At 39.1% G+C, this 25567-nt stretch overlaps 1 protein-coding gene across 1 annotated transcript; it reads right to left on the reverse strand.

Annotated features, from left to right (window-relative positions):
• Positions 1–445: 445 nt before the first annotated feature.
• On the reverse strand, positions 446–25442 carry TRA2A (transformer 2 alpha homolog). The gene is made up of 8 exons (XM_071560927.1): positions 25228–25442; positions 16320–16453; positions 14656–14821; positions 11170–11358; positions 2935–3050; positions 2356–2463; positions 1574–1641; positions 446–1402 (listed from the first exon to the last, which is right to left on the reverse strand). Exons 1-8 carry the CDS (start codon positions 25261–25263, stop codon positions 1392–1394), a joined length of 828 nt encoding a protein of 275 aa, XP_071417028.1. The 5' UTR covers positions 25264–25442; the 3' UTR covers positions 446–1391.
• Between the last annotated feature and the right edge of the window lie 125 nt (positions 25443–25567).

Consider the following 25567-nt stretch of genomic DNA (forward strand, 5'->3'; position numbering starts at 1 on the left):
TCCTGGCATTGACACTCATGCAATACCAAAATACTTAATTATATTTCATAACTTACCCTCTTAAAACCATGACAAAGTCTTTTGGGGCACTCCCTGACAACAAGGCTGAAATTTTGCTGTGAGGGCTTCATGGTCCTATTCCTTTTGCTGGGCCAACATCAAAATTCAACCAGCCACCTGCTAGAAATCTAAACAAAGTCAATAGTGCTTCTCTCCTTCAATCATCTCACAACTCCAGCAAGTGACAAGGATGGCACAAGAGAAAGCTGGATTACCCACTCTGCTTAGCCATCTCAATATAACCACATACCGATTCTCATCGAAGGCAAGGCTCCTGCAACAACAGGTAAATGCTGCCTTTATTATCCACACAGCAGTATCAAGTCTCATTTAACCTATCTTCCAAGGTGATACGAAATGCAGAAAAAAACCACAAGAAACCATGTATCAGTGGACTTAACTTTTATTGAGGGGGAAAAAAGGTTTACATGTAGTTGTAGGGTTTTCCATTTATACTTTCAAAAGTTTAAAAAGGACCAGAAACAAAACTTGCTTAACCATAATTGCAATACCAAAATGATGGTGACTTTTCTTTAATGAACAGCAAATTATACAACTAATTGCTATGTTCAATGAATAATTTTTCTCCTGCACCAATTAAGGGGAAATATCCAACCAAGTACAATGAAAACTCCAGGATTTTAAGAGTTTTAACTTCAAATGTTATCCACTGTGTAGCAATCCAAAACTTTTTTCTATAAAACAGCCTTAATTGAGTGTACAAGGATCTATTCTCCCAGTCAGTCAAGTACCAAATTTTGCTCTAGCTCAAATAGTCTACTCTCAAAGCAACTACTTGACAAAAAAAAATCCTCTGGTTCATAACTATCTAAGCAAATTTGTCATTACAGAAAAGGCTCAAAGTTATTACTTGTTTATCAAACAGGTAAACATTTTAACAGAAAGATTAACAACTTACTTGGAAATGCAATTTTATGTTAAAGTATCCGAGTGTGCATAATACATATGACATGCAAGCTTTAAAAATATCAGTGCTCTCTTCTGATTAGTCAGGAGTCCAACTGTTTCAAAAATGAAATAAGAATGACTTCCAAAATGTATCAGCACTTTGGGTTCTCTATTTCATTTTGCTCAAGATGTTTTACTACACAAAAACTACAACAATTACAATATTTAAGAGTATTACAATGAGGAGGGATGGAAAAAGGAATACCTCAATTGAAAATATGTATATTCTAAATGAACCCAAGACTTGTGAAAGAGCTGGAAAGAGGACAAGAAAGAGAGGATGGAAGGGAAAGCAGTAGAGAAGCTAAAGATCTGAACTTAGTATTTAAAAATCAAGTCCCCAGCTGGAACTCTTTTGACCTTTAGTAGCGTCCTGGAAAAAACAAAAGACAACACAATTACTATAAACTGACTATACGCACATCATCTCAGGTTTACTGTGCCCACCTTTTTTGCTTTCACATTCAGAATTTCCATTGATCAATTCATATAGCAACAATGTTTATATCAGTCAGATTTTATTTATTCACTTATATTTACTTACTTGGACTGTAGGAACGGGATCTTGATCGTGATCGGTATCGACTATAGTAAGGCGATGGCGATCGTCTCCTTTAAAGGAAATGAAAAAAGGAGACCAAACAACATCCATGATGAAAGAAGCCTTATTCACATCACTTCTACAGAACAGAACCATTTCCTTAGCACTGAAACACTTGGCCTGCATGAATGATTTCTGCTTCATTTGGCTGTGGCTTACAGTTATTTAATAAATGCTTTTGTATTTCTCTATTTGATGTGTTTAAAACTGTAAGATATTCCTAGACAAAGAAATGAATAAACTCTCACTAGCCTTGGAAACACACGGAGTGCTTTTCCAGATGCCTACAATTCTTGTTGAACAGCATTCTCTGAAACCAGATAACTTTCAAAACAGCAAGATGGTTATGAAATGTCAAGCATTAAAAACCCCATCTGCAAATAATCCTTTTTAAACAGCAGTGTGTATCACCTGTTCCTGGTTCTATATACAGCATGGAAAAATGAGTTCCCTTCCTATCTGTCCACTTCATTCACGCAGTATATGCTCTTTCAGGTAGCAAAATCAGTCCCTTGCCCAATCGAATAACCAAATTAATTACATAAAGACTGAAGATGATGACTACTTTAATTCAACAAAACCTAAAGGAATGAGGCTCTAATACCTCTAACAGGCGCGTATGCAGAATATTGCTAAAAACTGTGTAACATTTTTTTTGTCATCTACCTTTTCAGTTTTCCCTACAACTCTGCTGCTCCTACAGAAATAAAATAAATATTAGGTACCTGTATCTGTAGTCATATTCTTCATATCTGTCATACCCTCTGTCATAGCCCCTATCATAATATGAGTCCCGGCGACGACCGGCTCCACCGCCACCACCTCCTCCACTGCTATTAGGGGAAAAAGCAAAAAACCTCTTTAGATACCTCCTCATCTTGATTTAAATTACTTAAAAGCTTTCTTAAAGTGGTCTTGTAGTAAATCAGACACTTAATACTATGCCATGAAACAAAACACAAATGAAATATTTAAATAAAAACACCTTCAAAAATTCATGAGTGATTTAAGTCTAATTCCCATAAAAATCAAAGGCCGATGGCAATTTAGGATTTCAGCAGGGTAAGGGTGCATTAACTGATGATGCTGTTTATTATTTTTTAGAAATAATTCCTTCGGTTTCTTTAATAAATAAAGATGAAATAAACCACAGTAGGATTTAACAGTGTATGTGAACCACAGTAACATATTTATATTAGTAACTGTGTGATAAAATCTAAGTGGCATAACTCATTTTTAAAAAAAGTATCTGTCGCTCTATTTCAACCAGATTACAGCATTCAGTTTAAATCCATCAAACTTACTGTGTTGGCCTGCCCATGTAGATGCCTGGGGTGGGTGTATGTGCTCTCTTGGTGATTGAGTAATCCACCCGAATCCTCCTGCCATCCAGCTCCATTCCATTTGCATGTTCCATTGCCTGCAGGAGAGACAAGGAACAGGTACATGTAATCTGCAACCCACTGGTTAACTATGGAAGGCTATGTACGAACACATTATTTTCTATCAGAAAAACAAGCTCTGAGCTTGTTTTATTTAGACTGGTTACTAGTGCCCCACTGTGGCGGAGGGCTCATCTCCTGCCCCCTGGCCTGTTTGCCGGGTGTTACAGAACCGCACTAGGGTGCTGGACTAACGTGACACTGAATCCTTTCTTAAGAGAGCACAGTGTTAATCACTGGTACAGTCACTTTCCCTTTACTTTGTCTTCTACCCATCAGGAAGGTAAACTGAAAGTCTAAACAGCTTTCTTCTGAAACCTGCCTCTTTCTTACTGCCGTCTCTGACCCCCGAGGGGACGGGTGGATTCAAAAGCAGTGCAAAACAGTGGCTTCCTGTAGGGTGCATATGGCCGGATTACTGCTAGTCGGCTGCCATTTCATGCTCTCCCAGCCTCCTGCCATCTCCTTTACAAGGACCTACTTCAGCAGAGCTTAGTAAAATGGCGGGTTCAGCCTACATGGATACCTAATTACAACCTTCCTCCCCACTCCCTCTCACAATAGCAGCTCGCTAAAGTGATACACAGGAGGGTCTGCGGGCGACAAGCCCGCGCCTTCAGACCCACCCGCAGCCCCTGCCCGCGCTCCCTGGATGTTCCAGCCCGATTTCTCTACTCTTTGAGAATCAATACCATGGCCTTTCACAAACTCAAAATCATGAAAGTTTTTCAAAGGAGCACAGCATAATTTTGAAAATTATGTTCACGCAGTAGTAACTTAAAACACCAAACCCCAACAAACCTGCAACAGTTAATTTAAGTGTTAATGTTGGGCTTGAAGGGATTTTTAAATATTTGCTTTTCAAGTTTTAATAGCTTTTATTAGCTGCTCTAGGATCTCTGAAATACTAGTATACACCACTTCGTGACATTAAGCACAGCACTTATTCAATTTTTGTTTTTCATGAGTGGAAGAGACACACTGTTACAATTTTGAGTTAAGGAACGGGACTGCTTTGCTATTTTTTATCTGCAAAAAGCCAACACCCAACCTCAAAGTATGAAGGTACCTCCAAGCAGAGCTTTTTTTTTTTCTAAAAAATGGAACAACTACTCAGAAATTTAACTATTTGCAAGTCTAACAAGAACCTTACTGAATTTACAAACAAGTTATAGAGGAGATACAAAAACCTGACACCCATATGATTTAAGTGATGTCGTCAAACTGAAAGTGACTGAAGTACCACTAATCTATTAAACTACACCGAGTTTGTATTTTAATAATGCTGTTTGTATCTATACTATATCGCCACCTAGTGAGTCCTGTTCCATACAAAACTGTAACTACATGAGACAGCTGCAAGACTCAGCAAAGATCATTTTAAGTCTTTTAACATACACTCAGGTATGTTTTCTGACTAAAACATACTCCTCAGCTTTACTTTCCTAGACTTGACACCAATTTATTTAAAGTCCTGTTCCACAGGGATGATCTAAATTAAAATAAGTCTGTGCACACATCCTAGGAAAGTACATGTGCACAAAACAAAAGTGAAGGCTGCAAATACCTGACTGAAAAATTAACTTCACAACAAAAAGTATCTGGAAACACAACAATATACAAGCTAACCTCTAAGAAGTTTTCTGCTTTGTGGCATTATTTAGGTCAGTCAACAACTCACAAAACAATAAGCTTAGCTACCAAGAAGTCACCTACAGTACAGAAAATCTGGATATATATGTCTTATGTAGTTAAACCAACAAACACCTCTTTAAGAGGAAGAGTTTTGTGATAGAGGAAACGGTACAGAAAAGAGCAACGTATCAGCAAGAAAGATGAAGAGTTGAGTGTTGATTGGTTTAGAAATACCAGGAGAAGTTACATTTCAGTGGATAAAGATTAGATCATAGTTACCAGACCTCATGGAAGTCCCAGCACCCTGGGCATAATGTCTAATGTCCTACCCAATATTAAAAACTTTAACTTTCTTAGGGTTCAGCAGCTGCCAGGCATAGCTGTCAACTAAAAGTATTAAAATAAGCAAAATCTTTAAAAGATATACAAACATAACAAAGCCTTTTACTATTCTGACTGCATTCCCCAAATGCAGAAAGGCCAAAACTGACAATAAGTCATTATATATCCAACAATAATTAATAGTACGGATCACTCACATTCAGTCATTAGCAAATGGAAATTCCTTCCAAAGATGTTCCCAAATTCTCTGCACCATTCTTAACGTGCACATCTCAGGCCTCTGACACCAAGTACTTAAGCTGACATTATTAGGTAAGGATGGCTGCAATATGACCAAAAAAGCCTGTTTGAACAGCTGGGTTCAGGTAAGAGATACAACAGTATTTATTTTGCATGAAGGCCGTAAAAATGTATTGATGACTTTAATGACTGGAAATTCTGTGCTTTATTGGAGGTTAAAAATTTAGAATAAAATTCTGGATGTTACAGTTTTATTGGATGCCTATTCAAAAGAAATTTCAGTTTGCTTTTCTTACTGTTTGTGGATATACATGACTGCTCTGTTGAGAGTACGTGTCAAAGGGAAAAAACCTGTACATTCTCCCTAACATTGCAGAAGATGTTCTCAAATACTGTTTAAGACCATGAAGTGAGACTTTTTAAAGACGAAAATCAAATAATATTGGGGTGTAAGACACACAATACCCTCTTAGGAGTCTGTCAACAATCCATTTTTATTACAACCTGCATTCTTTTCCAAATACGAGAGTGTTAAAAATACTTGCATGGCTTTTCCAAGAGGATTCCTATAAACATGCACTATTAATTCTGGTAGTAAATTCTATGGAAAAAATTTTGTAGGCCAGAATACATCTGTATGTTTGCAGGCAGAAAACAGAGAATTAGGATTGGGAATGGCACAGGTAATAATTCAATCTTATATTGCATTTTCAAAGCTTTTCAGTTTTAAACCTTTAGCAGACTATCCATAATAACAAAACTTACTCTCTGTAAGGTGGTACTTAGACAAAATGAGCAGTTCCTGAACTACAGCAGGATGGTCTCCAGTGGCTCAAAACAGTTAGAAAGAAGGCATTAAATTTAACAAAAATTTCAATTTAATTTGATATTTTTTACAGTATGTGATGTTTTCTTAATGCATTAGCATTTCGGTAGAGTAAAACAACTTTGGAAACAGAAGTATATGCACGAACTTACACAGGTGATTATTATTAGTTAAGCAACCAAGAAACCACTAAAAAATTTACATAATCCTTCAGTCTGGATAATGCCACAAAGAACAGCGTGGACAAGGAAACAACATGGGGAAATTTCTCCAACCTGTACCATGGTCACTTAGGCAAGAGTGTGGGGAGGAAAAAGGGAGATACAGGAGAGAACTTGACTTTGCAAAGCTGTGTCACAGTCACTTTACGTTACACCAGGGGAGTTCAAAATACCACTTTTGTAATGTACAGAAGACCACAGAGTTTTCATTTCCACTGCATTTAACTGGTTTGAATTACTTCAATAACGTGACATCACTACAAAGTTCACAACACGCAGAATGAACACACTTCAACAGTCAAATATGAGCAATTTTTGTTGTAACTTATTCTGAAAGTGTATTTTCACAGTTTAAAAATAACTACATGAGACACCGTTTGGTATTTTTTATCCTGTTCAATGCAGTTTTGGAGGTTTCTTGCTTGTTTTTTTTTAATTTTTACTGGAAGTTCTTTCTGTACTGTATTTAATGCCACTGATCAAAACATAACTCCACTGTATCACAGGTACAGAAACGGATGAAAGACACAACAAACTCGATTTCCCTCCCTGCCCCCAGTGTATCAAACTCAGGATTTAACAAGGACAATCGAAAGGAAATTGCAGGGCGGGTGGTTGAAAATTGATGAGATGAATAAAAAAATTTAAGAAAGTCAGCTTTTTTACACTTGCCTTTTTACAACTTTTTACTACTTGTCTGCCAGGTTGAATTTGAGTGTCCATTTCAACTTTGAACACAGTCCATTTACATTCTGAAGTTTGAGACACAAAAGTCTGTAACTTCCTAATTCCAAACATTTGAGACCTTCTTGCCTTCTTTTCTGGTGTATCAAGGGTCCTTTTTGATACCAAAAGCAACACTTAGAGCACTTAGAACACTTCAAAAAACTGTGGGAGTTCTGTTCAATAATGATGGGTCTAAGCTGGTTTGCTTGCAACAGATTGAATGTTTTGCCAACCAAAGTGATAAGCCCTGTTATTATTCTGGTCTTTGGACACTGAATTATGTTAATAGTTTGTCTTGATTGCTAATAAACACTCCTTCAGAAAGCAGTTCTGAAAGATGGTCAACACTGAGGAACATGTAACGAGCATCAGAAATCAGAACTTCCATATTGCCAGTAACTGTTACAGCTGATGCTTCTCAGCTGAGTTCCTCCCACAGACAGCACATTCACAGTAGCCTCAGTTTAAACAACAAACACTTCATATTCTCAGTTACTGAAAAGCTGGTTAATGGCATATGAGATCTCTGGTAACTGTTGTAAGAACCATGTCCTTAGAACAGTAAGCACTTTTCATTCATGATCTACTCAACTTCTTGTTTACCCTGACACCATCAATTCTCCCCTATAACTTTATTACTTTTCTCATCCTAAGACATAGAAATTTGTGATCCTCTAACACAGGAAGAAAATCCCAACATGATGAGCAGGAGCATGCCCTTTATTAATACAGTGAAAATACTGAAAAACAACTCTAACACTGGCTCCACGCCAGTGCTGCCAATACTGAGAACTAAGGAAGAAAGACTGGGAGAAGCGAGTCTTCAACAAACGTTTACAGACCTTGTCCTTTGCACAGTGTTGCACACACAATTCTGAAAATTTGGTACAAGGGTGGCCGAGACAGGACACTGCAACACCCAAGGCAAAAAAGCACATCAAATCCTCGGGTTTTATTTAGAAAAAGTGGAACATAACTTCATAAAAAAAGAAACCTATTACACTCATAACAAAGAATAACCTTTTTCTTAAAAAAAATAGCTAGATAATAACATAAGCTTTGCGATAGGCTTTGAAAAAGAGTGCAGACAAAAACACTGGCACAGCAAAACCTCAGGTTTTCTAGACAACCACTAGACATCCATCGGCTATCTTCTGGACATCCATCAGTCCTCAATAGTTCTTGTCTGCTCTCACACTTGGAACTAACAAGAGTGTCTTGAGTATCCTCAGCACGGCTCAGCACCTACTAATCCAGTCACAAATCCTGCAAACACCAGATCACAGCAATAGAAGAGATTTGATGGAAAAGGAACCTGTCTGATCCTGAAGTTTCATTTCAACATCAGCAGAGCTTCAAATAGAAGAGATCCCACAAGAAATTTCCTGGATTGGGCACACACATTGAAAACTTCTTTCCCACTTCTGTTAAAGTGGAATGACTGATGGTACTGTGATGCTCTGACAGCTGCTCTACATAGTAGTTATCAAAAGCTGAACCTCTTCTCCTCTTTATAATAAAAAGGATAAAAATCACTAACAACAAGGCTGCCACAGTGTCATAATCTGAAGTTCTGAAATTTTAAAAGTAAAAACAAACTTTAAAACTGCCCCTTGGGTGTTTTTAGGGAACTGTGAAGTATCACATTTAAGAAATGTTATTTTACATTGGTTTTGGATTTTGAACACATCAAGCTAGTTGAAAACTCAAAATGTCTTTACTGCCATATGGAACTATAAACTGTACCACAATCTTGACCCACACCAGTATTTTAACCAGTCAGTAAAAGTAACCAGGGATGACAAAGATCCTGAGGGATTTCAGCTGGAATGGAATCCACACACAAGTGACGCTGACCTATCTTAATTATTGCCAACTAATTTGGTGTCAAACTTTAGTATTACCAGTGCATGTCTGCTGAGAGGCTTCCCTGTGTCGTCCCTCCCAAAGGACAGTAGTGAAGATTATGAAAGATTTCATTTTTCTTAAAGTTCCACTCTTATTAACCCATCTATCTTCAAAAGGGTTGGAATCCAGTTCAACATCTCATCTCTTAATACTCATGTTTTGGGTTTTGGGGATGTTGGTTTGGCTTTTGTGACTGGTTTTGGTTGGCTAGGGTTTTTTTAATTATTATTTTTAAGAGGTAAGTTATTTACTCAGAACAAAAGTAATTCAAGTGTCACTACTTTTATGCATACTCAACTTTCAAACTTGAACTCTCTTCCAGACACAGAATTGCTTCATGTCCTTCAGGGTTCTACTACTGGGCCTCTCACTGGGTTTCACACCTACAGCTCTCTCATGCCCACGTATCTCCCCTTTTTCTACATCAGCTGCCACTTACTGCCACCTTCAAATTTGTCCTCAAGGACCATGAAGGAAGCCAAATAAACGAAGATTTTTACTGTCCTTTTTGCCAAACCTTTTCAGTTATCTGAGTTCCAGATGTCAGGAGAGTTTGCATCCTTTCCCTCTTTTCATGCACTAGCCCATTGGGGAGAAAATTTTGGTTTAATTACATTCCAAATTATTTCAGTTCCTGCTTAAGGTGCTAATCTTTTTCTGTATTTCTGAATGCAAAGAACATCCCATTTTTTAGCTTTGCATTCCAGTTTTGTAGCATCTGCCAAAACAGCTTTATATGAAACAAATTACTTCATGCTATTTACACGGAAAATTTTAAGAAATGTATGGTGTCATGCATGACCACTGCCCATGGCAACCAGGAAAAACCCTCCTTCTGAAGATATATGAAGCTGTAGAACAGCCAAGACTTGCACACAATGTGACAAGAAATACTGTGCAAGTATTTTGGTATTTTGGATGTTAAACGTTCTACAAAACAGTAATTTTTTCAAAATCCCACCAAACTCCAAGAACAAAAATACCAGGCTAAGAGTTAGAAGAGAGTAGGCCATTAAAGGCAGCTGGATCCTATCCATCCCATTAACATGTCTCTCAACTTGTCCACGTAAGAGTGGGAAAACAGAGAAGGAACACTAAAGGAAGTTGTGTGTCCTTTTACTCACCCCTGTAACCTACAACAACCACACACATACAAACCCTACCCTTCCTATACAGTGATTCTCAGATAGATCATACCAGAAAACAAAGGTGACAACCGAGGATAGTTCAATCAAGCAATTCACAAAACAGGGTTTTTTCATTAAGATATCATCAACTAGCATCAGTGCTCTCAGTTTCCAGTTTTTAATAGTAGGTTCCACAGCTATCATCCTTCCTCCCTTCAATGCTAAGTGATATATAGGAAAAGTCATATTTAATGTTTAATATCTCCTTACAAATAAACTTATCAAATATAAACAGAATCAAACACCAAATCAGAAACATTTGCCCCAGCCAATTAATCCATAAACAAGACTGTGACTGTGTTTGCCCAAAAAAGAGAGAATCCCCCAATGCAGGCTTAAAGAATTCTCTTTTTTTTTTTAGGGTATGTCCTTGCTTTTAATACCAATTTCATCTACAAATTTCAGTGAATGTAGTAAAGTTCACAGTGTCATTACAGGGGTAAAAAAAAAATAGTGCTTATTGTGGTGAATCATAACACAGGTTGTTGTTCATATTCTTTGATTCCTTCCTTACAGATCAGTAACAGGAACAACTCAGCTACCCATGACAGCAAAGCTGCTGAACAAGGCATGCATCAAGAGAAACCCCATTACTTCTCAAATGCACAATGACATGCTTTTAGAGAAGAAAATGCAAAGAGAATCTCCAGAATTTGATACAGGAAATTACTTTGAAAAGTTAGCTTCCAAAATCTCTCAAAAAACACTCCAGATATAGGAGCCTCACAAAGGCTTATTTCCATTTTGAAGTCAACAGATTAAAAATCCAAGTCCAGTGCTCCTTTCAATACAGACAGCTCCTACTCAAAATTTGCCGAAACATCTGAACACTGAACTAAAATGCTTGAGCTCTTTATAGGTGCCATGTTGCTTGAACAAAATATTTTAAACTAATCTCACTGTGAGAACTTGCTAGTGACATACACTCAAAAACACATTTTTTTTAATGGAAAATTCATGAAGACAATGCATAAAGAGCACAACTGTAAAAAGTAATAAAGCATGAATGTACCTCTTTAGAATCATCAATTCTCTCAAAATAAACAAAAGCAAATCCTCTTGATCGTCCGGTCCGTTGATCATAAACCACATTGACACCAGTCAAAGGTCCGTAACGGGAGAAGACTTCACGCAGATCTCTCTCAGTGGTGTACAAACTGAGACCAAACACTCCAAGACAGGTATTAGGATCTGGATTAGCCTGGCAAGACAAACATTCAACTCCAATTAAGTTTATACAAAAACCAGTTACATATTCTCATATAAAAACTTAGCAATTATAAAAAATTTAATCTGAAGAAAACTAAACGTACATAATTCCAGAGCTTAACGCTTCATTGTAGGATATTTTCAATAAGCATTCTCATTGTAAGACATTTTCAAAAAAATCAACTACTTTCAATGATTTTTATTTCAAAAAAAAAGACTCAGGCAAACTTCTGCTGTTGGTGAAAAAACTCAGTTCATAAAAACTAAGCATTCTGATTACAGAGAAGTGATAGAATAACAAGAACCCATTTTATTAGTATTTCATCCTCAAATTGCCAACAGGCTGCAGATACAACAAACAAATCTGCGCTAAGAACAGATCTGACAGCCTGAATTCCCACCCTCAGCCTTTCTGCATGGCCAGTGCTGGTACTAAAGAGTGGACGCTGCCTCCAGCTGCACACACTGGATGCACTCGAGCTCCTAAGAACAGACAACCGAATTATAATTTAGCTTCTACCGTAACTTCCTCCCCCTCAACATCTCCTACACAGCAATAGTGGAAATCACTATTTACATTTGAAAATTTATCTTTGCACTTGTAAACTGGGGGAAAGTTACTTGGTTCTTTCATCCAGATAATAAGTTTCACAGCTTGCCACAGTCAATGCCACCATAAGATTCCTTTATTCAAAATTAAACACTTTTTTCAGTTAAGCTTCTGGCACCCATTACATCAGATGCAGCGATTTAAAACAGCAGCAACAAGCAAAGGGATTTAATGCTTCTGCCAAAATAACAACCAGAATTTGACACACTTAAAATTTGTATTTCAGTTTCAAATTTTCAAAGTCATTGATGCACAATAATTTATGCCCCAGAACTTGCTTTTCAGCCTGATTCAAAGAGTGAACAGGTTTAGATCTTCTGTCATGTTCTTTTCAGCACTTTTGTTCAGGTATCTATTGTGCAAATAGGATGCCCAAACAACTCATATACTTACAGCTCCTTTCCTTCCATTTGTCAAAGTTCAAACTTTTATTTTGAGACATGAATCCTCTACAATTCCTTACTACAGCTAAAGAGCACAACAAAACCTGGCAGTCTGCAGTCTGAAAGTTTTAATTATCCAAGTTTAGATATATTTTTATTCCGTATTTCAGTCTGTCTGATAATTCAGCTACTTTGGCAGCTACACTGATTTTTTTAACTGAACTCTTGTGAGTCTGCTGAAATCTGTCTTCTAAATCATTGTTTGGACAAGTGTCTCCACACAGTCCGTATCACCTTTTGCCTGTTTTTTAACTCTTAAACACTATTACCTTTTCTGAGGCAAGAGAAGTACTCAGATCAGACTGCACATCCTAAGCTATAAGTGGCAGCTGTATCACCACTGAAAGGACTGAACTGACGGTGGGGGTCTAAAGGCAGCTTTTATATTAGGTTTTTGTACTGCCTCCCATCAACACAGTATCAAAGCTCTCTACATGATCAGAAGAAAATTGCTATGAATGTTCCTGGCATCTTTAGGACCCTGCTATTTAGGGGATTCCAAATCTGGCTGAGTTTCATTTTGACACTACTAGAACTACTCCTTAGAATTAACGTGAAATTCACCATGAAAACAATTTTAGTGTTTCACAAAGTCATTTCCAAAATAGAATGACTTCTTCACAGAGCAAAACATCCTAGTATTTCCTAAAGTAGTAAAGTAGATTCTTCCACCTTTCACCAGAAAAAGTGATAATCAATTTGAGGTTCAGTTATTTCTGCCAATTTTTCAAGACATTAGATTACTATTTACTACATTGTAATTACAGGCTGGCAACAATCCACAAAAAGCTTAACTATGCATGTTGCTTTACAACAGCTTAGGCCACTGCATGTTAGCACTGCTGGAGTCTTTTCCTTTTCCACACGCTCTTGTCTTCTCCCTCACATTGTACTACCTGTTCTGGTGATCTGCTTCACCAGGGTAAGCCTGCAAAGAAACTATGTGCTGTTTGACAAAATTAATAAAAAACCTGGACTCTAAACCAGATTAAAACTAAAAGGATCAGAGAAGTACCAATACCCTGGACAAGGAAAACACAGAGCTGCATGTAATAGCACTCATTTAGATCAGCCTGACATGATATGAAACTAGAAGATAAGGCACTGAAACAAATTAGACAAGACACTACTGGAGTGGAGAGCTATGAAGATGAGTGGGGCACTGAAGCACCGCTTACGAAGAAAGGCTCAGAGAGCTGGGCCTGTTTAGCCTGGAGAAGAGATGTCTGAGGGGATCTTATCAATGCATACAAATATCTCAAGGGAGGGTGTCACAAAGACAGGGCCAGACTCCTCAGTGATGCCCAGCAACAGGACAAGGGGCAATGGGCACAAACTGAAACATGGGAAGTTTCATCTGAATATGAATAAAACCTTCTCTGAGGGTGACTGAGCACAGGAATACACCGATCAGAGAGGCTGCGGAGTCTCTTAACCTGGAGATGGTACAAAACCGCCTGAACGCGATTCTCTGCAACCTGCTCTACATGAATCTGCTTTAGCAGGTGGGTTGGACTAGATGATTTCCAGAAGACCTATCCAAGCCCAACCACTCTGTCATTACAAGGGACACTGGGAAAAATCTCTCCAGAATGACATAAGATTAATAGTTTAGATTTTGGATGGTGTAGCTATACTTCCTCCTGCCCATACAGAAACTTCTCATCTACATCCTGAGGGGCTTACTGATCCTTTTCAAAACTAAGTTTTTCTAGTCTACTAAGGTTTACATATTACTAACACAGCTGTTTACTTCAAGTTGAACCAAATTAAATAATCAGAGCTATAAAACCACAAACAACCTAAAACATAATATGCTCTATCTTATAAGCAAATTAACACTTGGAATTTCCTTTTTGGATCCTCCAGTCCATCTTGTTAATACTGTCAACCTGGAAGCATGCACAGAGGTCTCACTTTCGTGAGGGGTATATGTACTTGGAAGTGTAAGTAAGAAAAAAATCAGAAGGGTTCAACTTCTACAGTCAACATCTCTGCACATACTAACTTGCAAGAAAATGTTTTTCAATGCATTTCCACAACTTTCCCTGCCAATTGCAGACCCAAGAAATAAGTGCCCAGCCATAAGGAAAGAGACTGCTCCATACATACTCCACACTCCTACCCAATTCCCATATCCTCCATGGACAAGCCAGTAGGTCAAACTCAGCTGACAGGTAACCTGGATAAGCAGCAACTGTTTTATTGCTACTCAGCCTTGATGAACATGACATACTCTGCTGCCAGTGTGTCTTCTCCTGTTCGACATCGGAGAATGACTACGGCTCCTTCGACGACGGTATTCTGGAGTGTATGACCTGCTTCGAGAACGTCTTCTGTGGGAATGGGAATGGGACCTGGAACGAGTGTAACGTCTGTGCGAATGTCTTCTGGACCTGGATCTTCAACAAAGGGAAAGCCTTTAGTTAGGTCAGATGCACGCAATATTTCCTAGATAAAATTATTTTAGAGGATCTCTACAATTAGTATCATGAAGCTTCTTCTACCTCGCACATCTAAAGATCACACAGATCTCTAATAACCTGCTCAGCAGAACCATTTTTAACTCTGTGAGTGCTTCTGGCATACACTGAGGATTATGTTCACAACAGTCTTGGGGAATTTCAAAGTTTAAACTTTTATCAGCTTGACAGCTTATGGAACTAACACTTGCAGAATGATACAGAAACCAGACATGCCACACTGTGGAAGTTCTGTTTTGACTGAAATCTGAAAGATCTGGCAGCATTACAGTGCCACAATCTCCACAAATTAAATTCACCTAGGCACAAAAATTACTTCAGACAAAAAAAACCCTGAACACCTGATTAACTCCTCAAGCATGTCTTAAACAGGCAGTTATCTGGCTAAACACTGCAAGAAAAGAAACTGTAACATTATCCTGAACTTTCCGAATTCAGAGCAGAGGAACTCTTTTACAGCTGCCCTCGTATAAAGTGTATAAATAGAGAAGATCTCATCTCTCCCAAGAACTGAGGAGGAGAAATAACACAGGACTATGCAATTCCTGTTCCCCATCCAGAGCTACAAATGGTGTTTTCTGGTTTCTCTCTTCGTTGATGAAATAGCGACTCGGTAGCTCTCCCATTTCTATCAGCATGATGGTACAAGAGAGCAGACAGACAGCATAAGCCAGGTAGTATTTATGACATATTAGAGGAAAAAGGGAGAGAGATTCCTGTTATGTTCCATGCAATCTCTGTCAGAACTGACAGCTATAAAGGTATGAAGCTGCACACATGAACTCATAGGAGAAAAGGACAGAGAAAGATATACAGGGTATCAAAAAACTGAACTTAAATCTTAGAGGTCTTATAAGTCAACAACCTACCTACACCCAATTTAAGATGTAGTATTTGATTATGTTTTTAAACCTCCAGTGAAGGAGTATCAAGAACATCCCCAAGCAGCGTTTTCTAAAATTTCCAATAGTTACAGAGCTTATTCTTTTTACCGAACCCTGCTACCTTTGCTGCAGTTCTTGCTGGACATAGTTTTTTTGCCTGAAGGAGAAGTCCATACAAGAATTCCCCCAAGGAAGATTCTGGGGGAGGAGGCAGGAGCTTTACAGAACTGAGATGTAATCCCTTCTGAATTAAGATGCAGTCTCTTCTCTCTCTTCTGGAGAAGAAAAACCCACAGATTTTAGCTGTGATTTCTATGTTACTCCTTCTATTTACAGCACTTGCTCTATTCATACCCATGAAATCTTTCCTCAACTTTCTCCATCTATATGAGCACAAACACACAAATTAGCATAAACCTGTAAATACACCCCAGAAGGTTTATAATTTTTACAACACAGGAAAAGAAATCTCATCAATCTACCAAAAGAATACCAGAAACACTAATCTGACATGAGCAATTTTCTGGACATACCTTGATTTTGATCTTGACCTAGAGTGCGACTCAGAATGTTTGGAAGCCCTCGATGGACTGCGGGATCCTGACCTGCTCTCCGATTTTACACGAGCAGGACTCCCAGCTGGAGATTTTGACTGGGAGCGAGACTCCTAACAAAAAAGACAGTATTACAAATGGTATTGGTTGCATAAATGCCTAACTCCTAACATTAAAAGTACAGTAAATCTATTATATTGATTGCTCCTGAAAAACAAATGGTTAGGCAATACCCTCCAAAACAAATTTCATTTTGCTAACCCACTGTTAATATTGTATCTTTCCTCAAATAGGTCCCTGCTTGAACCAGATCACCAATTCTCTATTAACTAAGTAATCATGCAAATTCATCTACAACTTGATCATACAGACACTGGAACATAAACCATACATTTACTTAACCTAGGACCCATTCATTCTTCCAGATTCTTTTAATTCTACTTCACTCTTGCTTTCTACTTTTCTTCATTCTTCATTGAGTTTTTCATTTTTCATACTTCGTGTATTCTTCCCCAATTCAAACAATTCATTATAGCCTTAAAAAATATTCAAGTGCTTCTATCTGACCAATCTTCTGTTCAATTTTTTCCCCCATTCAATTTTAATTTTCTGATCTTTAATACTTTTCATTAGCCTTCTTTTATCTTGATTTATCTTCCACATTCTTGGAAAAAACTCTTCAATTTCTTCACGAACATTAACCTTAATGGAAAAAGAACATTTAGTATATTTAAGCACGTGGGGATTATAAAACTCTGCTGGAGTTCAGATGTTATCTACCAAATTGAAAAGCCAGCAGGTAAAGTGCAAGAAACTATTTTATAAAACAACTTTTTTTGTTTAAATATCTTTAAAACTATATAAGTGTCTAAGTTCTAACAATGAGCTTACTGAGTTCTCAGTGTTTTACTGTATTTGCAAAGCTACCCTCCTCCCCTTGGAGATTTTTTGTAAGATACATACAGACACTAAAAACTAATTAGCACAAATATACTGAAGTATTGATATCAGTAATTCCCCCCCTACAATAATACGAATGTACTTCTCAGTATTGAATATCCCAAATTTTACTCCTACAAGAATACTAATACACTCTCAGTTCAACAGAATGGGCAAAGATTTCCAGTTAAAGCCTATCTATGCACATACTTACTTGCATAATACATGCATATGGGTATAAGCAACATAATTATTATTCTTCCTATTTTTCTTCCTCATTGTTATCCTGTTTTCCTTATATAATCCATATAAACTAAGATGTAGAATAGTACAGTTAAAGCAATCCAATAAAAGTAAAGACAGGAGGCTTTTTTTTCTTGCATGGTAAGGCACACAAGAGAAAAACTAGGAAAACAAGCAAACAAAGAGCAGGTTAGGATTTCCTCACATTTTAGTGCATTTCTAGGGAGCTTGGCTATAAAATCCCCTACAGAATAGTATGCTGTATACATTTGCATAATTACAAAAACGTGCAAAATGCTTAATGAAAAAACACATACCAAGTTCCCCTCCCACAGGTGTTACATTTTATGTTTATCTACACAATTTCTCCTCCTGCTTGTCCTCACAATGTTTTTCTCAATTTATTTATTACTCTACCTATGTTCAGATTTGCATTCTCTTTTACAGTTCAAATTCTTCAGTACTTTGGGCTGAAGTTCTTTTCAAAGGATCCCATCCTCGTGTTTCAAGACCATCTATCCACCAGCAATGGAACCTGACAGACTCCTTACTAACAGGTATTAGAACCACACTACCATTCCCTTTTATCTCAGTGAAAAGGATAAGGGGACACACGGAGAGTGTCACCTGCTGGGATGACAGGCCTGCCAAACTTTAACTATGAAGGCCAAGTTCAACACTCAGCTGTGACAGGTGGACCATGTATAATCAGGTCTGCATAACAGGTTACCCTTTTTAAAGAAGGCTATCTGCTACACTAATTACATGACATTCACAGAAATAAATTATGTAGATGCATTTAAACAATACCAACTTTTATTCAGCATTTTTACATTTGAAAGCCACTGCTCATCATAAAAGAAATTTTTCTTTTAGAACTAGTAGCATGATTTTTCATCATCTTGCCTGTTTTTGTATTTTTCAATGTTCAATAGCCTCCTAAATTCTTCCCTTTATACCTCACCCTTTGCAACAACTGCCCATTTCTCTGGGAAATGCTTCTACTTCTCTCCCTAACAGAAATGATCAGCAATATAGAAAACCATTCAAAGTGACATCATATTTAGAAAATATGCTTCAATAAAAAGACAAAGAATTCACCCTCCTCAGATACCCCTCCTTCATGAGGATACTGCACTGTCCAGACTTTTCGTATTTGAAAGATCAGTTCTTGAACAAGAACTCGGGAAGCCTGAACAAATGCAACCCATCACCCCCCCGGCCACTCCCCAGACACTGCACAGTCTGGCAATGTTGGGAGGTGCCAAAAAACACCAGTGACCCAACTGCTCCCATGGAACGTAGAGGTCAGCTTAGTGTCCCTTACTATCCAACTGAGGCATCTTAGATTAACACCTGTAGAGTTTTTAATAGTATCAGTTATAGCAGCAAATCTGTGTTAAGTTACCAAAAGCAAATATTACACCACTTCATGTTGGCCAAGTCCTTTTGGAGCTGTTTGAGACCCTAAGGGGCTGCACTCACAAACACAACTTCAAAACTGGAGGGACAGAGGCAAAAGCCCAAGTTCCTACAGACTTCAAACTTCCTCAACCGAGTAAACTGCAGGTAAAGAGAGAGGACCTGAGAGCTCCTACAGAGCTTCGAAAGGAGAGACCAAGGGAATCACAATAACCTGTAAGACTGTAAGGCCTTAAAAGGACCTAATAAAATATCAGAAAGACTATAGGCATGGATTAAGAGATTCAGAGCTCCAAGGAGTCACAAAGGAAGATTTTAGAGAATTTTCCTCCCCTACTTCCTACTATAATGAAACAATTAGCAAGCTGTATCTTAGACTATAGCACAGACCAACCCAACTGTTCTTCATAAACAATTTATATCCATTCTGCAATATGAATGACAAAAATATTTCACATTCTTAGTACATTATCTTTAACATGAGAAAATAGACACCTCTATTATCCAAAGCACTATAATCTCTCAATTCTTTATTGGTCTTTAAGCAACCTGCACATTCTGATTTTAGCTCCATTATTATCACAGAAACTAAATACTGCATAAGAAAGAAAAGACTAAAACTCCACACTGGATCCTGAGCACTTTCTTCTTCTCTTGTTCTGAAGATCCCCAGTCATTTAAGGGCCTCACATGCGACAGCTTTAACTCAGTTTCACACCCCACAACTACCCTACAAAGCAGCACCTATTTTAAAACCTTGAGCTTTATTATGCAGCTTCCAGTCTCTACTTTCCCCTTACAAATGCACGGGCAGGTAACTCACTGTCACCATATCACACTATCCAGACCTGCTGTCACTACAGCCTGCAGGAAAAGAAGCCTCACCTAACTCGGTAATATTTGTCAGATCAGACTTTCCTTTCAAAACAAATGCTATGTGTGCCAATAACACTTTCCCCAGAAAAAAACCCAACCAACCAAACAGAAAAAATCCCAAACAAAAAACATATCCCCTCCCCCATAATAATTACAAGAAAACCCCCAACTCAGTTATAACTGGGTGCCTCTTCAGAATAAGATGTGGTGGCTTCTTTAAATACACACGAGGAAATGGGACCAATGATTCACCACAAATTGGAACTTGAAGACAAATTATTGCAGACAAACAAAATCTAAGGTATGCAGCTTCAATTATTGATTCTCTGGATAAGATGCACAGCAAGAAGCACTTAAAGAGAGCACTGAACAGTATTTTTAATCCTTGTTACCTTCCCTTATCCCAGAAATAATAACAAAATGAAGTGTTATGGAACAGATCTCTGCACTTGTCCCATTACCCCATGATCACAGAAACCCGTCCCTGAACAACTGTCAACTACTTCAGATGATCCCCCTGGCCAGGACATCAACCTGCCCATGGATTTCACTGGTACAGCTGTTTAACTGATGTCAGTTCTACCTATCACATACCTTCCTTGCATCCTTGACAATAAATCCTACTTTCCAATACAATTAGTATTTTAAAAGCATTTACAACACTTTTACACAGAGGAAATTGCACAAGTCTTTAACAAGAATCTTTCAGTTTTCCACCCACCAAGAGAAGGTAAGATGAGGAACATGGGGGGGTGAGGGGGGAACCCAACAAAACCCCAAAACAGCAACCTGTCCCCCCCACTGAAAAAACCCAGGCAAAGAGAAAGAAGTAACCCCCCAAAAACTACTCTTCTGCAATATTCTTCTGTCCTGAACTTCTGCCATGCATTACCTCAACTCACACCTTACCATTTCAGAGTATGACTGAAAGGCTACCAACATTTAGAGCAAGATGCTAAATAAAGAGAATAAAATAAATTTAAACTAGGCTCTCTACAGCAATGCATGGGAAATCAAATGGGAAAAAAAACCCACACAAATTTCAGGTGAATTCACTCTCTTAAGAGAAAATATAAATGGGTAGAAAAAAAGGACAGGACAAGTAGTCTATCAATACCACTAAGCCACCAAAATGATAGTTCAGACTTTCCGAAAATCCTGCTAAAACCTCCCACCACCCTACCCCCACAAAAAAAAGAAGTCAAACTCTGTAAGGGGACAGAAAAATGTAAGCAGTCAAAAAGGAAACAGATTTTAGCAGCAGCCTATATTCACTGGATAAACTGTCAAGTCAGTGACATCTCTAACTTATGAGAAAGGACAAGATGACATTTTAAACACTGTTTTGACAGCAATCTACCAACTTTCTCTGAAACTCACAAGAGAAGTTAAATCATTTTTGCTTCATACAATGTTCTGTTACTCTATATTAAAACCAAACCTGATCCATTAATTAGCTATTCTTCTATCAATACTACAATAGTACACTTAATAAGCTTCTGTATAAAAAGTAACTCACAAATTGTGCTCGGTTAAAGACATTTATATTTTAAAAGTTACCAACATAAGCAAACTTTATGAGTTTCTCAATTATGCCCTTTATGAAGAGGGGAAAAAAAAGTGGCTTCAGCAATAAGATTTTTGACATTACAAGTTGACCTTCTCAATGAGGCTTGAAAATATCCCTCTTCAGGAGGGTCAGTGGTCCTCTACCCCACACGGAGATGGTAAAAATAATTTCTTTTCAAAAAGTGCAGTCTTCCCAGCTGATGGTCCAGAACAACCTAGAATTCATTAAGCTGGATTAAAACAAAACAAAAATAAAAGCCTGACTTCCAGAAAAACTCCTTTCCCACACTGGTGCTTGGACACCACAGGGCAATTGATCCCAGCACTGTCCAAGGGAATGCAGAGCTCCTGAGCACAGGCAGCCCATCGTGCCTGTGTTACAAAAGGTAAGGAAAGCAACGTGTGCCTCCTTTTCCACAGCTGTGGCAGAAAGGCACTTCAGGAGAGGGGGATACAACAGCTGAACAAGCCCACCCCCCACACCATTTATTGTTTGCCAAAGAAATGATCTCAAAGTTGCTCAGTTATGTAATTCCATATGTAGCAGGCATTTTGCATACAAGTCTCATGAAGGAAACATAAGGCACTTTCACAGCTAAACTAACCCCAAAGCTGCTTGCACACCTACCAGCTGTGCACACCTTCAACAAGATGGCTTAAAGCAAAATCACATTTCTTGAAGTGCTTTATCAGATTTTACCATTTATCTCACTGTAAGATTCTGCACAGAGCAGGAGGAGGCATCTCATTCGAATGAAGGCAGAGAACCAACACAGAGCTATAAAATCGGAGTTCTACCTTTGTTCTGATAAAGTTTTATCTATTTAGGCAAACAGCACGTTAACACTGATAGAAAACTACTAAACCTTTAAGACTGCAGAAATCAAATGCTCCCCGAAACTCAAAAAAACCCTAATCAAAGTTTCAAAAGGAGCTACTGAGGGTCAGGTGTGTTTCGACTCCTTTCTGTTCGCTGCTCTGGGAAACACCTTAAGGTTCACCACAGAGCACACAGTAAGTAAATAACACCCTATTAAACCTAACAACAAATGACAAAATGAAAGGAAACAAGAGTTGTCTGTCACCTGACAGCAATGAAAGACAAAAAAGCCTCATCTTGCTCACAAAAACCCTTCAATGATGATAAAATACTTTCACTTTTCCAAAAGCAAGTCACTGGATAAGAACCATAACTTGAAATCTGTTTTTCTCTAAATGTCCATAAAGGTGGCTCTAGCACATCCACTATACTTTTAGTTCTGTTAATTTCTTTTCATTAAATCACCATGCTTGAGGAGAGGGATTTCTTCTGTTCAACCAGCCACTTTCTAAATAGAGAACTTGCTTAAGTTGAAATAAAATGAAAAATGTTATTAACATTTGCTTAAAAAAAGTCAGTAAAGAAATGAGTGAGCTCAAGAAGGAAACAAAGCTCTACAATTTTACCCAATACTATAGAAATTAAAGTTTTTAAACAGTTCAAATTAAGCAATTTAATTGGAATGTTATTTCCACAACTATTCTCAATTTCCTGTTCAGATTAATTAACATTACGATTTTAAAATCATAAATTAGAGGCAAAGCACATACATGGACAGGATCTTAATGCTGATAAATAAGCTTTTAAAAATCCTGATCATACTCAACGTTCATTGAAGTGTTTTGGGGCAATATACACCTACAGAGGTAAAATATAAAAGGACAAACTTAGAGCTCCCTTAGTCCTTACTTGAGTTTTTTAAAAGCACACCACACTAGTTTAAGTACTTAAGCCTAAGAGCAAATGGAAGAACTGAAAAGATACTTAGAATTCTTATTTTGGCAATTTCCAGGACAACAGATTCTTTACAAACTTTTCTCTGGTTTCTGCAGTTCCTTCTCCCTGTGCAAACTTTGGCACCTCAATTTCAGGTGCCTGCAGGGAGTAAAGTGAAGCACCAGGACATTCCCCGAATGGCAGAGTCCTGTCCAACTGGGAAGGGCAGACCAACCGTGGCAGCCTCAACATTACACACGCTTAACTTTATGCCTGTGAACACCTTAGGTAGAAACTAAATATGAAACATTACTCTGAAATACAATTTCTTATTTCAAATATTTCAGTAGAATGACAACAAAAAAGTATTACTGAAGGGGAAAAAAAGGCTTACAAAGACTCTTCAGCAGAAGTACAACTCTACCAAATTATAAATTAATCAAGTACCTGCCTTTATGTTCATTTATAAAAAATATCAATAGACAAGACAGTGGCACATGCCAGACTGACTGAGAAATTCCATTGTTATGGAGCAAAGGAAAAGTTTTCCTGACTCAGAGTCAGTTCTTTGCAATAAGTTAATTTTCCATCACAAAACCGACCCCAAGAAACTAAGCAGTAGCAGTCACAGCAACTGCTACGTAGGACTTTTCAGACTTCAAATACTCTGAAAACAGTTTAAGTTCTACCTTTTGCAGAAGGCAGCGTGCAGAAATACTGAAAGCACACAGTTATAACAGCTTTGTAACATGAATAACAGACCCATCAAGGAACCCCATACAAATGTAATTTTTTCCTAACAGTAATTCTTAAAAATATAAATACTGACTGCAAAATGGAAGATTGAAGTAATAATAAAAACAAAAAAACCCAAAACAAATAAACAAAAACTCCCAACCAAGCACACTCGTTGCTCAACTTTCTTGGTTGTTTTCCCTTTAGAGACCCCTTGATTTACCCGTGGAGAGCTCAGCTATCCAGGCACCTTTTGTCCAAGCAATCAGTATAAAGAAAAGGTTTTGTTCACCTCACCCGAAGAAGCAGCAGCCAGTCATTGTAGAGTCAGGTAAAGAACTTTCGGCCTAGGGAATTTTCATTATTTTTTTTTACTAACACCAGGAAAAGGGCAACGATACTCGTGTAAAAATAATTATTGGAATGTGACACTATTCTTCCAAAACTTTATTGCTCACTTGCCCAGACATTAACTCTACATAATTGCAAAGCTGCTGTTTCAAAAGCTGGTTCATTAGTTTCCAAAGTACTCTCAGGTGTTCCTGTAAAGAACCTCTTATAAGAACGACAAAAAAATCTCTCCAAAATTTTGAAAAAAAGTAAACGGTGATAGAAGAGGACTGAGCACACATTTCATTCTTTTTTCAAGCAGCTCCTAATTCCTGCTTGCCCTGATCATCACTAAGAAAACCCACAAAAACACTGGAAGGGACCTGTCACACGTGTACACGAAAACACGCAGCTATCAGAGGGAAAGGACACGGGCCTAGCGAGGTTACAGAGCCACAGCAGCTCGCTCGTCCGAAGCCTTCACGATCGATGAGTTTCAGTGGTTTAACAGCGACGGCCGGACCTCCCCGAGAGCCGAGGGGGCCCGGCCCGAGGCAGCTTCTGCGGCCCGGGAAGCTGCGCACCTCTCTCACAAAGGACGCGAGTCCCTTCTCTTTCGGACGGGAAGGCCTCGGCTGTCCGGCCGGCCGTGGGGACGGGCAGGGCGGCGACCCCAGGGCGGCTCGGGATCACGGCAGGAACACAGAGCAGCGGGGAGAAACACCGGGGGCCACGGCAGCGTCGTTCTCCCAGAAACAACCTGCCGTGGCGGGGCGGAGGGACCCGCAGCACCGGGGCTGGGAGAGGGGAGCGTGTGACGGAGGAACCGCGGGGAGCGGAGGGGGACGCGGCCGTCGCCCACGGCCCAGGCGAGACTCAGCCACCTAAAGGAGCCATTTTAGGGCCGAGCTGCGCTTCTCCCAACCCTGCCGGGCCGGAGGACGCCGAGAGTCACCACCCATCACCCCCGAGCCCGGTCTCCCCCTCAGCATGGCCCGCACAGGGGTGGCCACTCACCCTCCCCTCGAAGTTGTTCTCCTCCACGTCGCTCATGTCGGCAGAGTCCTGGCCACGGGGCTGGAGGAACGGGGGACGCTAGTCCCGATTAGCAGCAGCACCCACGGCCGCTGCTATCGCCGCCGTTACCACTATTACCGCTATGCCGGCGCCGCCGCCTCCCGCCCTCGCCTCCCGCAACGCCGCAAAATGGCGCCGCCGCCGCCGCTCCGAGTGCGCCCGGCACGCCGGGCGGGGCCGCCCCCGACAAAGCGCCGCGGGGGAACTGCCGCGCATGCGCGGGCGCACCGACTGGCCCGGCCCGGCCCGCCAGGTGAGCGACGTGTGGAACACGTGAAAA

This window comes from Pithys albifrons, chromosome 7, assembly GCF_047495875.1.
Source record: "Pithys albifrons albifrons isolate INPA30051 chromosome 7, PitAlb_v1, whole genome shotgun sequence".
NCBI lineage: Eukaryota > Metazoa > Chordata > Aves > Passeriformes > Thamnophilidae > Pithys > Pithys albifrons.

Excerpts from the sequence above, each read along its gene's own strand:
- TRA2A (XM_071560927.1), bottom strand. The coding sequence starts at position 25,263 with ATGAGCGACGTGGAGGAGAACAACTTCGAGGGGAGG. Across the intron at positions 3,051-11,169 it reads GAATTGATGATTCTAAAGAG|GCAATGGAACATGCAAATGG; the intron begins GTACATTCATGC and ends TCTCTCCTGCAG. Across the intron at positions 2,464-2,934 it reads TACATGGGCAGGCCAACACA|CAGTGGAGGAGGTGGTGGCG; the intron begins GTAAGTTTGATG and ends TTCCCCTAATAG.